The sequence below is a fragment of the Lonchura striata genome, chromosome 3 (assembly GCF_050655825.1).
Source record: "Lonchura striata isolate lonStrDom1 chromosome 3, ASM5065582v1, whole genome shotgun sequence".
Taxonomy (NCBI): Eukaryota; Metazoa; Chordata; class Aves; order Passeriformes; family Estrildidae; genus Lonchura; species Lonchura striata.
Window position 1 is genome coordinate 32,709,469 of NC_140705.1, and position 14,020 is coordinate 32,723,488.

Genomic DNA, 14,020 nt, shown 5'->3' on the forward strand with positions numbered 1-14,020 from the left:
ATCTACAAGACCTTAAGAGGAACTACATGCTATGTTCCCTAAGCTTCTTCTACTACCTGTCCTTGTGCAGTCTTTGACATTCTTCCCTGATTGCACAGGACAGCACAGCATAGCTGCCTTAAATACAGCCTCTTCTGGTAGTTCATATCTATAACCACAGGCCCCTTCACCCTGAGCACAGCACAAATGCAGGGCAACAACTATGAACACTCCTAGTAGTCAAGGTGCTCCAACTAGAGATGGCTATCTATGAACAAGAGTTCAGCCACTATCCTTGATCAATCTGTGTTAACAGTGGAGTCTCCGGGATGAATGCATCTGCTTCATAGCAAGGGTATTTCAAATTCTCAAGAATTCTTCACCTCTGGTTGCCCTATGAGCTCCAGGACCACATATTGATTTGCACCTCATGATGCCTCAGCTGAGAAACATTATTTGCTTGGAACTCTGCAACAGAAATTTACCATGTGCTGAATTCTAAAAATCTAATAATTTGGCCTTCTGCAGCAGGTATTAAGATCATGCAATCAGCTTGCTTAAATTCTGTATACAGCCATTTCCAGATCTTTTCCCATGGATTCTCCTTTAAGAGTATTCATAACAACTTATTTCCTTCAAAGGTTTAAAGACATGCTACCTACATAGTTTTAGAATGAATTTTCAAATATGCAGTTATGTTCTTGTCATTTTGTCTACACATTTCCTTTTCCTTCTGGAATATGCTGATAAGTGTTCAAACAGAAGTTTGTATTACATTCTTGCTGGTGCTCTTTGAAGGTTTTTTTCTGTTTCATGTCTTTTCTGGAGCTGAGATTTGCATATATCCCTACAACTTCTCCTCCTTCATTTTAGAAAAGAGAAGTCTTCCACTCAAAACTCAGCTTCTTATGCATAGAATTCATTTTGCTTCTCCTATTTTCTTGGTCATGAAGCTAAGCCTTCTGTTCCTTAGCTTCATGACCAAGGTCTTGAAGCTTGCTGACCCAAGATCTCTAAGTAGACATTTCCCCTTCACTAATGTACTTTTCTGAATGACGTTTCCACTTCCAAAAATGCTTGGTATCTGTTTAGTTCTGATGATGTCATTTGAGTTGTACAATCTGATAAAATCTCCTGATGATGAAATGGGGGTAGAATTTCCCTCAAACACTCAGCAAATTGCCTTCAATACCAAGCATTATTTTTTTCTTCACTAATAAATTCCCTCCCTTCACTAATTGGCAATTAAATGTCAAATGAATCAAATAAGCTCCAATTGCTCAGTTTAGTTGACAGCAATCTCATTATCTAGGCATTAATATTCTTTACTTTCACAATCAATTTCTCCATGTGCTGTTTCTGCCACAGGATTTTCCTTTGTGTTTCTGCTGCCAGACAGCCAGCCCAGTCAGACAGCTTTTCCATTTCCAGTATGTTTCTCCCTGTCTAATCCTTGTGTTTTACGCAGTCATGGCCAGAGACTGAAGAAACTATTCCCTTGAGGAGAATATTGTATCTGCAAGACAAGTATTGTGCCTATCACCACATCTGATGCTCAGCCAGCCCTCTGAAAGTTTAGGAACATGTTCTGCTTTGTTTCTGTGAAACAGACTTCATGAACCTTAATCTCACCCTTCGTTCTCTTTCCCCATCATCATCCTCTGAAGCACTTTCACTGCCATTCTACTTGCCTCCAGCTTTGGCACAAATCCTCAGCTACAAGGGACTACTTGCACTCAGAGTGCTCTGCTAAGCACCCCAGTGAATTATTCTCAAGCATAAACACTCAGGATCCTTTGGTCATACTTGGGTTCTCTATGGGGGAAGGTACAAGGGAAGAATAAATGTGTTTTGTTCTGGTTCTGTTCCCTGGACTGAAAAAGAAAATGAACCTGAACTTCCTGGGTAATTTTAAACTGGCCCCAAGATCTCTTAATAAAAGTGTTCATGGCAATCAGTGTTCTCAAGGAAGCTGCTCCACTGGTTCACCTTCTCAGCAACAAGTTTTAAGTTTCACATCTTCTCCATCCTCACTGCTTTTGACTTCTGACCCAACTGATAAAACCTACAATTGAGGTTGCTCCTGAACAAGATGCTAGGTAGAACACTACTCTACCACTAAAGTGAAAGTTTGCATCTCTCCTTTCCTACTGATGGAAAAAGTCTGTAATCTTATTAACTGCAACAGCTGTAAATAGTTGCTGTTCCAAAGTAGCCCCACGTGGCCTGGGATGGCCCTGCTTCCTTTAAACTCTTGAGCTCCAAGAACAATCATTCTCACCCAAAGTCAGTAAAGCCTTCTGTTCCTTAGTTCAGTAAATTCAAATTAAGTAGCTCCTCTAAATAAATATTTTTGAACAGTGTTTCATGAATCTTCTTTTCAAGCCACAGTCTCCTATTTCCCTTCCCCAGCTGACAATGGTCTCTTCACCCACATTTTGAGATTTCCACACTCTACTTTCCTGGATTGTGTCCTGAGTTATTCATCTTAATAGTTCCCCTGGACTCAGCCTGGAACCTCCCTTTAAGTCACTTGCTCAGTCATCTAATCATACCCTTAATCCTTCCTGGCAAATCCAACCCCAACCAGCTACTCGAGCTGAGAGAAAGAAGGAAGCCCTGCCCTAACAATTACATGCAACTGGTCCCATGCCCTGACAGAAATAAGAGCATGGAATTCCTAGATCATATTTCCTGATAGTAACTGTTCCTCTGACCACCTCTTTTTTTGCTCTCGATGACTGCTAAGAACATGTTTTTGACCTTTCTATTTCTTCTTGAAGATTATGGCTTCCTAACTTATGTCCTTCAGCCTCCTAAGTGAATATATGGTTACAATGGATACTGGGCTTTCATGAAAGGGGTCTGAAAAGTAGTCAAGGGTGGAGAGAAAAAAGTAGTTTTACAACAAATGAACAAGCAAAAGCATCAAGCTAATGCTGAAAATGTATTTGATAATATACTCGGGAAAAAAGTCACAGAACTCTGCTATTACTCCCAAATGCAAGACTTCAAAAACCAAAGCCACAAACAAATCAACTTTAGACAGCATGCTTAATGCTAAAAGAAATTGTAACATCAACTCAAAATCCATTTAGGCTCATTATATACTTGGCCTTTTGGGGTTTATTTTTTTTTTTTTTTTTGGTCTCAGAAAAGGTCAGTTGCTTTTTAAATAGCACAAAGCAGAGGAGAAAAATGATCAAACCTTTAATGTGCAAAAATAAAGCAGCACAAGACTCAGTGGGATGTTCTGGCACAGTTCTACACAAGTGTCATCACAGGAGTCCGAGGCAGCAGGAGAAAACACCTACTGGCAAGACAATCTTGCTGAATACAGAGAACAGGGCTAAAGACACAAGTGTTCAATAAAACATGGAAGTGGGAAATGGAGAGAATAAGTGTAGGAGTAGTAGTGGGAATAAAATTTCTTCACATTTTGTTGTGTAATTTTGCTGTGTAGTAGTGTTTCAGTATGATTTATTGTGTAATGCTATTGCATAGCATCATTTGTTGAGCAACTTTGCTGCGTGGTATAGTTTTTTATTTAATGATATTGAACATTAGGCAATGGCCTTGCATGCCATAATTTGTGTTTTCTGTTGAGCAACATTACTGTCATAGCTCTTAACACAAAGGTGAATTGCATGAATTCATAACAGTGCTGAATTTACAATTTTAACATATCATAGAATGGTTTGGGTTGGAAGGGACCTTAAAGATCGTCTACTTCCAACCACCCTTCCATGGGCAGACACACCTTCCACTAGAATTTCATAGCCTCATCCAACCTGGACTTGAACAATTCCAGGAACAGGGCATCCACAAGCTCTCTGGGCAACCTGTTCCTGTGCATCATCACCCTTGCAGGAGAGAATTTTTTCCTGTTATCTAAACTTACTCTCTTTCAGTCTGAAGCCCTTACCTTGTCCTATCACTACATGTCCTTACCTTGTCCATATCACTACATGAAAGTATGCTGTATGTTCACTCAGAAATGGCAAAGGGAGACAATTATTTTTATCTCAACAAACAAACATGCAGAAAAGCAGCAAACTGAGCAGGTATTTTTGCAGAACTTAGGGCATTAAAAATTGTTTCACAGCATTGAAGAGCCACACAGCATTGCCTCATGAATAACACTTTCTATCCTGAGCTACTTTGTAACTCTTGTAACTACAATGTGACATATTACATATTTCATCTATCCCTACCTGACTGTAAAAACTACAGAAGAACCTTGTTCCACATACAGCTGGGTATAAATAAGAACTGTAATGTGTTTGTCATGTGACTTAGGCTCTACTCAAAACTAACCTTGAAGGGACCTGCTGTAATTCAAAATCTGAACAAGAAGCTCCACAAGATAGCACTGATGACTTCATTACAATGGAATCCTGCTTTAACAGCAATGCTACCGAACTTAAAGCAAAAATTAAAATTTTTCCATTAGTAAATTAGTAAGACTTAAACATATGTTAGGGGCAATAACATCCTCCAAAGAAGCAGAAGAAAAAACTTTGCTCTATGTGTAGCATCACTGTTACTTATCGTTACATTCTTAATATTTACTTGCTTTTCCTTTTTTTTTTTTTTCCCTCCTCTGATCATTTTTGCTTACAACAGACCCGGTCAATTGACAGACTTAACATTTTTGAAGTTGAGGAAATACATCAGAACTTGTGTTATTTTTTTCAAACAAATCAAGTAATTGATAAAGTTATCAACTTTGTACCCACATCTATTTTTATATCCATCTGAAAATGCTATTGATTGACTAGAATAGCATTTCTTTCATTTGTTACCTGGCAGTCTATGAACAATTGTATGTTGCAAGAGTCAGAGAGCAAACACTAGCAGATTACAATGCAGTGCTGCTGCAAGCATTTTTATTTGCTCTCATATTCTGGCAGTTTTAAAAACAGAAGAGAAAAATAATGCAGGCTCAATTTTTAAAATATAGCAAAACACAGAAGCTATGGAAAGGCAAATTGTGAAAAAAGTGAGCTCATTCAATCTATAACATAATATTAATTTATTATCTGACAGATGGCAGAAGGGAGGGGGGGCGGAAAAGCAAAGACTGCTGATGCAGTGAGCTTCCCGTCTGTAGCAAAGGCCCCGCATTCCCACCTATCACATTGCCACGAAATACATCCACAGTTGCACGCACTCCAGTTTTGCTCTGTGTGCTTCAAAATAGCTAAACCTCATCGCTGCGTGAACAACGAGAAAGTGAAGAAAACATCCAGAGGAGTAAATGATCCTTCTGCCAGCTGCCCGTGGCTACTCACAATAGCAACTGTGAAAGCGACTCCTTTCATTTGACACACGAGACAGAACCATTCACGCTGACCAGTAACACTTCCAGAGCTACCGGTCACTGCAGCAAGGTACCACCTCATTTGCTGTCCCAGCACTGCAAGCTGCTTTTGCACATTTCTCCATATTCCAAGACATTGACTCTTCCTTCAGCATCTGCCACATTGCAGTCGTGGAGTGCCAATACAGGAGTGGAGCACATTGAAAACGGAAAACAGCAGGACTGACCCAAACACATTTAACAGAAAATGAAAAGCTGCTGCACTGGCGGTAACAACCATTTCCTCATTTCTTTTGCTGAACTCCACGCGATGCCGACGTGGGGCTCCCACCTGCCGCAGAAGCCAAAGACCGGCTGTGCCGGAGGGCCTCGCTTACCTCCGACATCAGATGCCCGTATGACAACCCCAAGGCACGCCGCGGCGGCAGAGAACCGGAGGAACCACGGCCCTGGGAAGCGGATTTCGCTACGTCCATCCGCGGGCGCCGGGGGGACGCGCTCACCTTGCCGCGGATCGATGCCCCGCGCACCCCGGGCCGCTACACGGGATTACGGCGGATAAACAAACACCGCACCGAGCGCACCCGGAGGGGCCAGGAGGGCAGGCGGCAGTGGGGGGGTCTGCCCCCGCCGCGGCCCCATCCCGGGGAGCCGGAGCGCGCTCCGCGTCTCCCGGGAGATGGAGCCATTTTGAGCCGCTGCGCATCAGTGGCAGCGGGCGGGGGGCGCCGGGAACGGCGATGGCGGGGCCGCGGCCGCCCTGGCGCGTTACCTCGGATGCTCCAGGTCCAGCGGTAGAACTCCAGGGTGTCGTTCACCACGCTGGATACCAGGCCCATGGCGCTGGGGGGCTCGGCGGCGGCGGCACCCATGGTGAGCAGCAGCAGCAGCGGCGGAGCCGGCAGACCTGTCTCGGCGCGTGCGTCCGTGCCTCTGCGCCGGGGCTGCTGCTGCTGCTGCCCCTTCTACAGCCGGGGATGTGATTTAAATCTCTATCTCTCCGTATCTTCCCTCCAGACTCCGCCTCGCTCCCGTCACCGGCTCCCGTGCCCCGCGGGCAGGGTGGAGGGCGCGGAGGCGGGGGGCGGCGCGGCGCGGCCGCAGCTCGGTGCCGCGGCTCGGTGCCCCGGCTCGGTGCGCAGCCCCGGCTCGGTGCCGCGGCTCGGCGCTCCCGGCGCGGTGCCCCAGCTCGGTGCGCAGCCCCGGCTCGGTGCTCCCGGCTCGGTGCTCCCGGCTCGGTGCCCCGGCTCGGTGCTCCCGTCGCGGTGCCCCGGCTCGGTGCTCCCGGTGCGCAGCCCCGGCTCGGTGCCCCGGCTCGGTGCGCAGCCCCGGCGCGGTGTCCCGGCTCGGTGCCCCCGGCTCGGTGCCCCGGCTCGGTGCCCCGGCTCGGTGCGCAGCCCCGGCGCGGTGCGGGGCGGGCGGGGGCGTCACGTGGCCGCCGTCCCGCTGCCCCCGGCGGCGCCCGCGGCCCCGCGCAGCGGCGCGGCCGCGCAGGCGCCCGGCGGCCCCGCGGAGCAGGTGCGGGACCCGCTCCTCCTCCCTCGGAGGGCGTGCGGGGTGGCGGGGAGGCGCTTGTTCTCTCAGCCTGGCTTTTTATGTTCAAATAGGATTTTTTTTATTTTTTATTTTACCAGAAAGGGGGGGAAAGTTTGGATTTTTCTTCTCTCTTCCCCTCCTGCTACCCCTTGACGGACACGCCGAGGGACCGGCGTGAGCGGTGTTGGCGTTACCTCCGTCAGTGCGAATGGAGGCTCTTCTGCTGCTTCCAGGAGCCCTCGCTAAGATCCCTTCTCCTCCCAGTACGGATAACACCAGCAACCGCAACGGGACCTCACTACCTCCCTGCCCAACCACCTGGTGGCACTTCCCTGACCAGCCTTCTCCAAGTAACACCCAGCTGCCCTTCTCACACCTCTCCTTATCTCCTGGACCATGGCCTTTATGGTCATTTCATGGAGCAGAGAGATTCAGCTGCCCGGAGTGTTGCTGGGTGCTGCAGGAGAAGCATCCGTTCTGCACCCTGTGTTTCAGTCCCAGCAAACCCTCTGTCTGGTGTAAAGGCACCACCTGCTCCTCACACCCTTTGCTTCTTATCTCCTTGGCAGCTTGTCTGCCCTGTGATCTTGCATAGTGCAGATGGCTGCATGACACCCTCGGGAGCGAGGGGCAGGAGGGGACCTGCTCCACCCAAGCTGCAAGCTTTCCATCTAGCAGGCAACAGATCAGATGGTGTCTGCCTCTCCCTCCTCCGGTGCAGCAGCACCTCTATCACTTGTTGTCACTTGGTCTTGGTGAGCACAGCTCGCACTCCTCCTCCTGGGTGAGTCAGCCCCGGCTTAGCTCCTGCACTGCTCTGGCTGCTGCGATCCCAGCCCTATGGACAGGAGAGGCACACTGGACATCACTAGTTAATCCAGTGGAAGCAGAGTAACTGCACCAAAACCAGGTGGCTGGCAGTAGGGATCACCTACGCTGGGAAAATGAAGAGGAGCTATGTCAGCACCTGGAGGCCTCAATGGACAGGGAAATCCAACTTACCCCAGTGCTGGCTGAAAGTTGGAGCGAAGCAAGGTTATCACATGTGGATGTATGGACAGCTGCTACTTCTCGCACATGAGAACAGTCAATCAAAATTCTTCATTAATTACAGTGACTTGACTTATGCCTTGTTTTGATGGTGATGATCGTGGCAGAAGGTCTGATGAGAGCTCCGAAATGGATCTATCACTGGTAGGGCAAGTTGAACACCAACCTGCTTTCTGAAGCTGCAAGGAGGCAGACAGTGTAGTGTTAGCTGTGTTTCCTCTGCCTCCAAAAGGAGAAACTACTGCAGTGTATTGTTGGACATTTAGTATCTTGATTTGTGGTTAGCACTGTCTAAAGCACAGCTTCAGAACTTTTTGTAACATTATCATTTAAATCTAAAGGAAACCAGGAGATTGAGTCATAATCCTCAAATTGTATGTGGCCATTTGTGTTGGCCACATGCTGGAAACAACGGCTTCTGAGTGAATCAACATGGCAAAGATTTGCACTTCCCTGCCCTGTTGTGCAAGATATGGACTTAAGAGAGTGCCACCAGCACAAGGAGTGAAGATCCACAGTCCACCAAAGAACAAAAAAGGAATAAGATATATTAGCAATATGAATACATATTTCTGTTAATAATTATTTCTATTATAGCTTACATATACTTAATTCTTCATTAGAATGCCTGTTTATTCTGTGGAAGTATTTTTGCATAACTGACACCAATAATTACTGTTTATAAATTGTTTATATCATCCAATTTACTGTTTCATTTATTTCTGATTAGGTAACTTTCCTTGATGGCAATTAAATCCTTTATATTAGCAATATGATTGTACATAGATAATTTCACAGAGCCATTAAGGCTTGAGAGGAGCCACAACTGAGTTGCAGAGTTTGGACAAAAGGGAGAAGATGAACTATCTAACAAGAGTAACTTCCTCTGTACTTTGAGACTGCCTTAAAAAAATATGCTGAAATTTACAGCTAACTATTTTCATTAGTTTTACTTTCAGCCTGCAAATATGTGGACATACTTTTAAGATTAGGTATGTGTCTGAGGCTTCCAAACACATCCCAGTTAGTTTTCTACATTTGTGCACCCTGCAGGGTATGCTACCTTAAGAATGCTGAGACTTCTACTTAAAGAGAGCAGAAGGAGGAAGGCATCCAAAGGCATAGTATCAAAATATTCTCCAAGGAAATCTTCAGCATGGTAGTCAGAAAATGATGATTTTTGATTTTTCAATATCATTAGTTGGTCAGTGTTGTAATTTTCTACTTGATAATCTACTTATTCCTAAAACCTGGACATCTCAGATGGGCAAGTTTCTGCTAGGAAAAGGCAGATCTGTGGCAGCTGATCCCAGAGGAGCACACACATGAATTCCCAGCTGTGCTTCAGCCGTTTGCCCAGTGCTCCAGGGTGCTTATGCTGGCAGCAGGCAACTCTGTGCTTTAGGAAGGGTGCAGAAGGTAACAGGAAGTTGTGGGACAGGTGGATCTAGAAAGCTCTCCTGCCAGTTCCCATTCCAGATACAAACTGTATTTCTTCCATGTATTTTGTAAAAAAACTCCAATGACATTTCAGAGCTGTTTCAAACCATTTCCTGCTTCTTCATGAAACAGAGATAGAAATGTTACAAGCTCCCGATGATCAGTGCCTTTAGTCATGCTTGTAAAAATGCATTTATTCATTAATTTCGGTGAAGCATATGCTATCATAATGACTGATGAATCAGCAGATGCTTCTGCAGTAGTTGAAAGTATTCCCACTCAGGTTTTGCTTCAGGTTAGCAATGACATTGCTGTAAGGGGAAAATGTAATGCAGGTATATTTGGTCATATGTATGAAGTGTAGTAGGAAGAAAGCAGTTGGAGCTTGGTATGTTGCCGTCAGTGATCCCTCCAGGCAGCTCAATTAAAGACAAAAACAGCAGTAAAAGAACTCTACCTTGCTACAAAGAGAATCACCAAAACCAGGAACTTACCTGGTGGGAAAGCATAAAATCTCTTGAATCGACAGATCTAAATGTTACATGATGTGGTAAGGGACAACCTATTCACTTATCGGTAAAGAAGGTGCATAAAGTATGTGTTTAAATGTGTTTAAATGGTGAAAACACATTTAAGTTTAGAAATGTGTTTTAATTACTTGAATTATCTAATTCTCATGTTTTTTCATTTGATTCCATCAATGTCTTAGGAGGGAAAGTGATTAAATAAATTACCACATTAATTTGCAGTGAATGGGCTTTTCTTGCACAGCCTGTCCAATTGCAATGCTCCTTGCATTAAAACTTTCAAGTTGATACGCCTTATAAAGACTGCTAGCTGAGCCAAAAAAAGCTCATTTGATCTTTGAATCAACAAGTACAGGCTCAAGTGCATTCATATGCAATAATACAAATGGTATCTGCTTCAACAGAGAGGCTGATTTAAGGCAGCTTTATACTATAAAAGCTTAAAATAAGCTGGTTTCATACAACCATAATATTTTAAAATAATAACATTAAAACCAATTATGTGTCTTTCAGCACTAATTAATTTCTTTATTATGCAACACACTGTTAATTCCATAATTTGAGGTGGGGTAACTCTGCACACAGGTATTCCACAGTACAGTCTTCTATGGGATCTGAAACAGATCTGGCTTTTTGTTTTCTAAACCATCTGCTAGATTCCATTTGTCCTTTCATACATTTAACTGCATCAAAATAACCAAATATATTGGAGTGATGCATCAGAAAGTGTCCAGAGATGCTAAAGCTCAGTACAGGCTTTGGGCAAAAGTTACCTTAGCTGTAAGCTCCCACAAGGTTCCACCTCGCTGTTGGCACCAGCACGGGATTGGATCTCTCATATGCGTCAACTTCATGTTTTGAACATCAACCATTTTTACTGTGGCTCTAACAGAAATATGAGAATTAAAGTATGTTTAATATCCTGGTTTAAATGGTCAAGAGCCGGACTGAATGCTCCCAGTGAAGTAAATGCAAGTTTTGTTTCCAAAGGGCTTTCTATACATATTGACATTTCTTCATCTTTCTGCATAAAAATTAGATGCCAGGAAGATGAGGGAAGTGGTGAGCAGTTTTCTCCCAAGCCATATCAGACTTTACTCTCAAATATATCTGTGATTTGACTCAGGATCGTTATATTTAGAGTTTTTTTCTAAACTGTGGGACAAACCCCATTTACTGCAGTCTGGGCAGAGGGTGGAAGTGTTGGCCTGCAGTGCTGGGCTGCATTTAGCTTGAACTGCTGCACTTTGGTACTTGTTCAGAAGAGGAGCCCTTAGTCCAGTGTTTCCCAGCACCATTCTGAGCGATTAATTAATAATTGATACCTGTGTTGGAAATGGCACTAACCATGAAGCTAATGTGCATATCCAGTATATGAAATGTGTTGTGTACCCAACAGGTGCACATACATTCATAGGCAAAGGCCTGTGTTTCAGCTTCTTTTTAAAAATATGTTCAACAGACATGAGGATGACAAAAACCTGTATATATAGTGCCTCACTCTGCCTTAATGATACTTTTCTTATATAGTTTCTCATACTTTTACACAGCTAAGATTTTTATCTGCAGTGGTATCTGTCACAGCATCTATCATTTGTGAGGTGTGGCAAGCACGCTTTTGCAATGAGGACTTCATATGTGTACATGCTGGAGAAGGACGATGCTAAACTATGGGCTGATGTTTTGAGGGCACTGTGTTGAAATGACAGCAACATGTATAGTCAGATCTGCAGCAAGTCGCTAACTCCCAAATCCAGCCTTTTCCATAGGTGTGTGTCACTGCTACTGCACCCACTTCACTGGGTGTGTCAGCCTCCTGAAGGTGTGTAGCTGTTTGTAGGGATGATCTTGCACCTTTGCTTCTGCGCTAGTAATGGCCTGAAATGTAGGGCATAGTCCCCTGCAGAAGCTGCTTATAGCAACGCAGTCAGGTGGAAGGGCGTTGGTTGTGCAAGCTGGGTGCCATTGTGCTGTCTCCGGCTGTAGCTGTGTGAATATGGGTGGTAATGATGGTGCTGTCCTTACCCTTTATCTGTGTGGTGTGTGGAGGACAAAACTGTGGTAAAGGAGTTACATAAAGGCTGTATCAGCCTCTGGGCCCCTGAACTGGTGTGACCTGGCTCATGCTCCACCTTTCTATTTGCCAGGGGGATACGCTGTGGAACTGCACACTCTGGATGGACAAGACTGAGTGCCAGTCCTCATTATAAGTGTGCTGTCTTATCCTCAGAAAATCATGTGAAAGTATTTGCCACAGGCTTACACATTTTATACACAATAGGTTAGTTATATAGCCCTACTGAGGTAATCTGGCATTATGAATTTAATTTTATTTATGGGGAAACCGAGCCTAGAGAAAAGTGATGCCACTTCCAACTATTTGGAATGGAATAGAGAAGAAATTTGTGGCATGTCCTTTAAACTAGCTGTGTCTTTGCCACTCCCTGGTATAAATCCATGGCTCACTGGTCTTTTCAGTGCCATATGCAGGCATGGGCAGGAGCCTCAGGACACTACTTGAAAAGAGCCTGAAGATCCAGCAGATAGTCGAAGGCAAGACAGACACATAAAACATTGTTGTCTAGTGAAATTCAAATTTCTTACTAAGCATATGAGAGCTTTTGCTCTAAGTTTTTGTGCAGTGACTACTGTAAATCTTTTAGTTGTCAGGACTCACAGTAGAAAATTTTGTAGTATCTATGTGTATGTGTGTGTATAACACAGTCATGCTTTGAGAGAATAAACAAGAGCAGAAAGAGATAATAGAAAATATGAATATTTAGTTGTTGAAATCAGAAACACAGTCATTACCTCATAAAGGGCCTTGAAATAATCTTCTACCATGTCCTGCTCACACTCAGCTCAAGTTTCCATGCATCCATCTCTCCTGCCTGGGGATAGGCAGGGAAATGCATAGGGAGGGCTGCTCTGCAGACAGACTGTGCTTCCTGCTGGGATTTGCACTGCCCATTACAGGGTGTTGTGGCACTGGGCTTGGTGTTAGCCTCTGAGCCATCCATTCTTAGCGCAAGCGGCAATTAATACTCAGGGAGATTTTACCAGGATTACAAAGCTCTGGTGCGAATGAAGTCACCTGTCCCCAAGGTAAGAGTCACAGCTCTACGTGGCAGATAAGTGGACTCTCAAAGGGGAAGCTGACACCTTAAACTTTAGTGTTTTTAAAAGACAATTATTGTATATGAGCAGATGCACATTGCACTAAATAAATAGTGCACATGCACTAAATAAGCACATTTTATCTATGTACACATTTTATGAACTCTGCATCTACCCACAAATCTTTATTTTGCCTCAGGCCTTGTCTCAAACTATTAGGTCTTATCTATGTAATGGAGCAGGATGCTTAAAACCAAAACCTGGGAAGCCTGACATTGGAAGAGAATCTATCTGTTAGAGGCAATATTAAAGTATGTCCAAATAACAAAGGCCAATCAGAAACTATAATACCTGCCAAAATAATCACAAGTAATGAGAGGCTCATGGACACAAAAGGATAGCTCTGTATCTGAATTATTTCAAGAGTTTATGAATCAATACTTGGAACAGATCTTGTGTAAATGAGCAGGACTCCACTGAATTCAGTAGAGTCTTTATGGACACCTATTTTATATTGTTTATAGCAAGAACACCAAGAGAAGTATAATACTTGTCTTTTCATTGGGAAAGTGGCCAATGTGAGGAAGGCCAAGGATAGTGGATTATAAGAGTACAATAAAATATTTACAGTAGTATATTCTGAAGATCAATTTATTGATATATGTCAAGATGAAAAAAAAATTCTTCTTTTAAAATATTGGTTTCGTTTCTGCCTAGCAGATTCTAATAACAAATGAACCAGGATTGTTTGGTCTAGACATAGTAAGTTATAAGATTGAAGAAGGAAAGCAAAAGAGACAAGAAGTGATATCTATTCTGAACTTAAAAGAAGAGGATCTCAGGGAGATTATTGTTGTGCAAGTTCCTTGGATCTTCTCCTTTGAAAGAAAAAGGGTCCCAGGAGAGTGAGTCTCAAAGCATGAGAAGCATCAGCTTCTATCTGCAGGACACAATGCAGGTGTGAGGCAGCCAGATTATCTGAATGGGGAGCTCCTGACGGGGCTTGGAGAGGAAAAAGGGATCTTATGGGACACAGAAGAAGGCATGG

At 44.1% G+C, this 14,020-nt stretch overlaps 1 protein-coding gene and 1 long non-coding RNA gene across 4 annotated transcripts in view; one reads left to right on the top strand and one right to left on the bottom strand.

Moving 5' to 3' along the window:
* Positions 1–6,385, bottom strand: part of ELOVL4 (ELOVL fatty acid elongase 4) — a 33,260-nt gene extending 26,875 nt beyond the window's left edge. Inside the window, exon 1 of one of the 3 annotated variants that reach the window (XM_021541601.4) lies at positions 6,075–6,385. In XM_021541601.4, coding sequence (XP_021397276.1) covers positions 6,075–6,174 — 100 coding nt within the window. In that variant the 5' untranslated portion in view covers positions 6,175–6,385. Of the gene's footprint in view, positions 1–5,679; positions 5,859–6,074 lie in introns of those variants that run through there. The other 2 variants (XM_085574779.1, XM_077782320.2) reach the window with 2 other exon arrangements.
* On the top strand, positions 5,968–8,591 carry LOC146767838 (uncharacterized). The gene is made up of 2 exons (XR_014953649.1): positions 5,968–6,175; positions 6,937–8,591. It is a non-coding gene; the product is annotated as an uncharacterized LOC146767838 (long non-coding RNA).
* Positions 8,592–14,020: the final 5,429 nt, after the last annotated feature.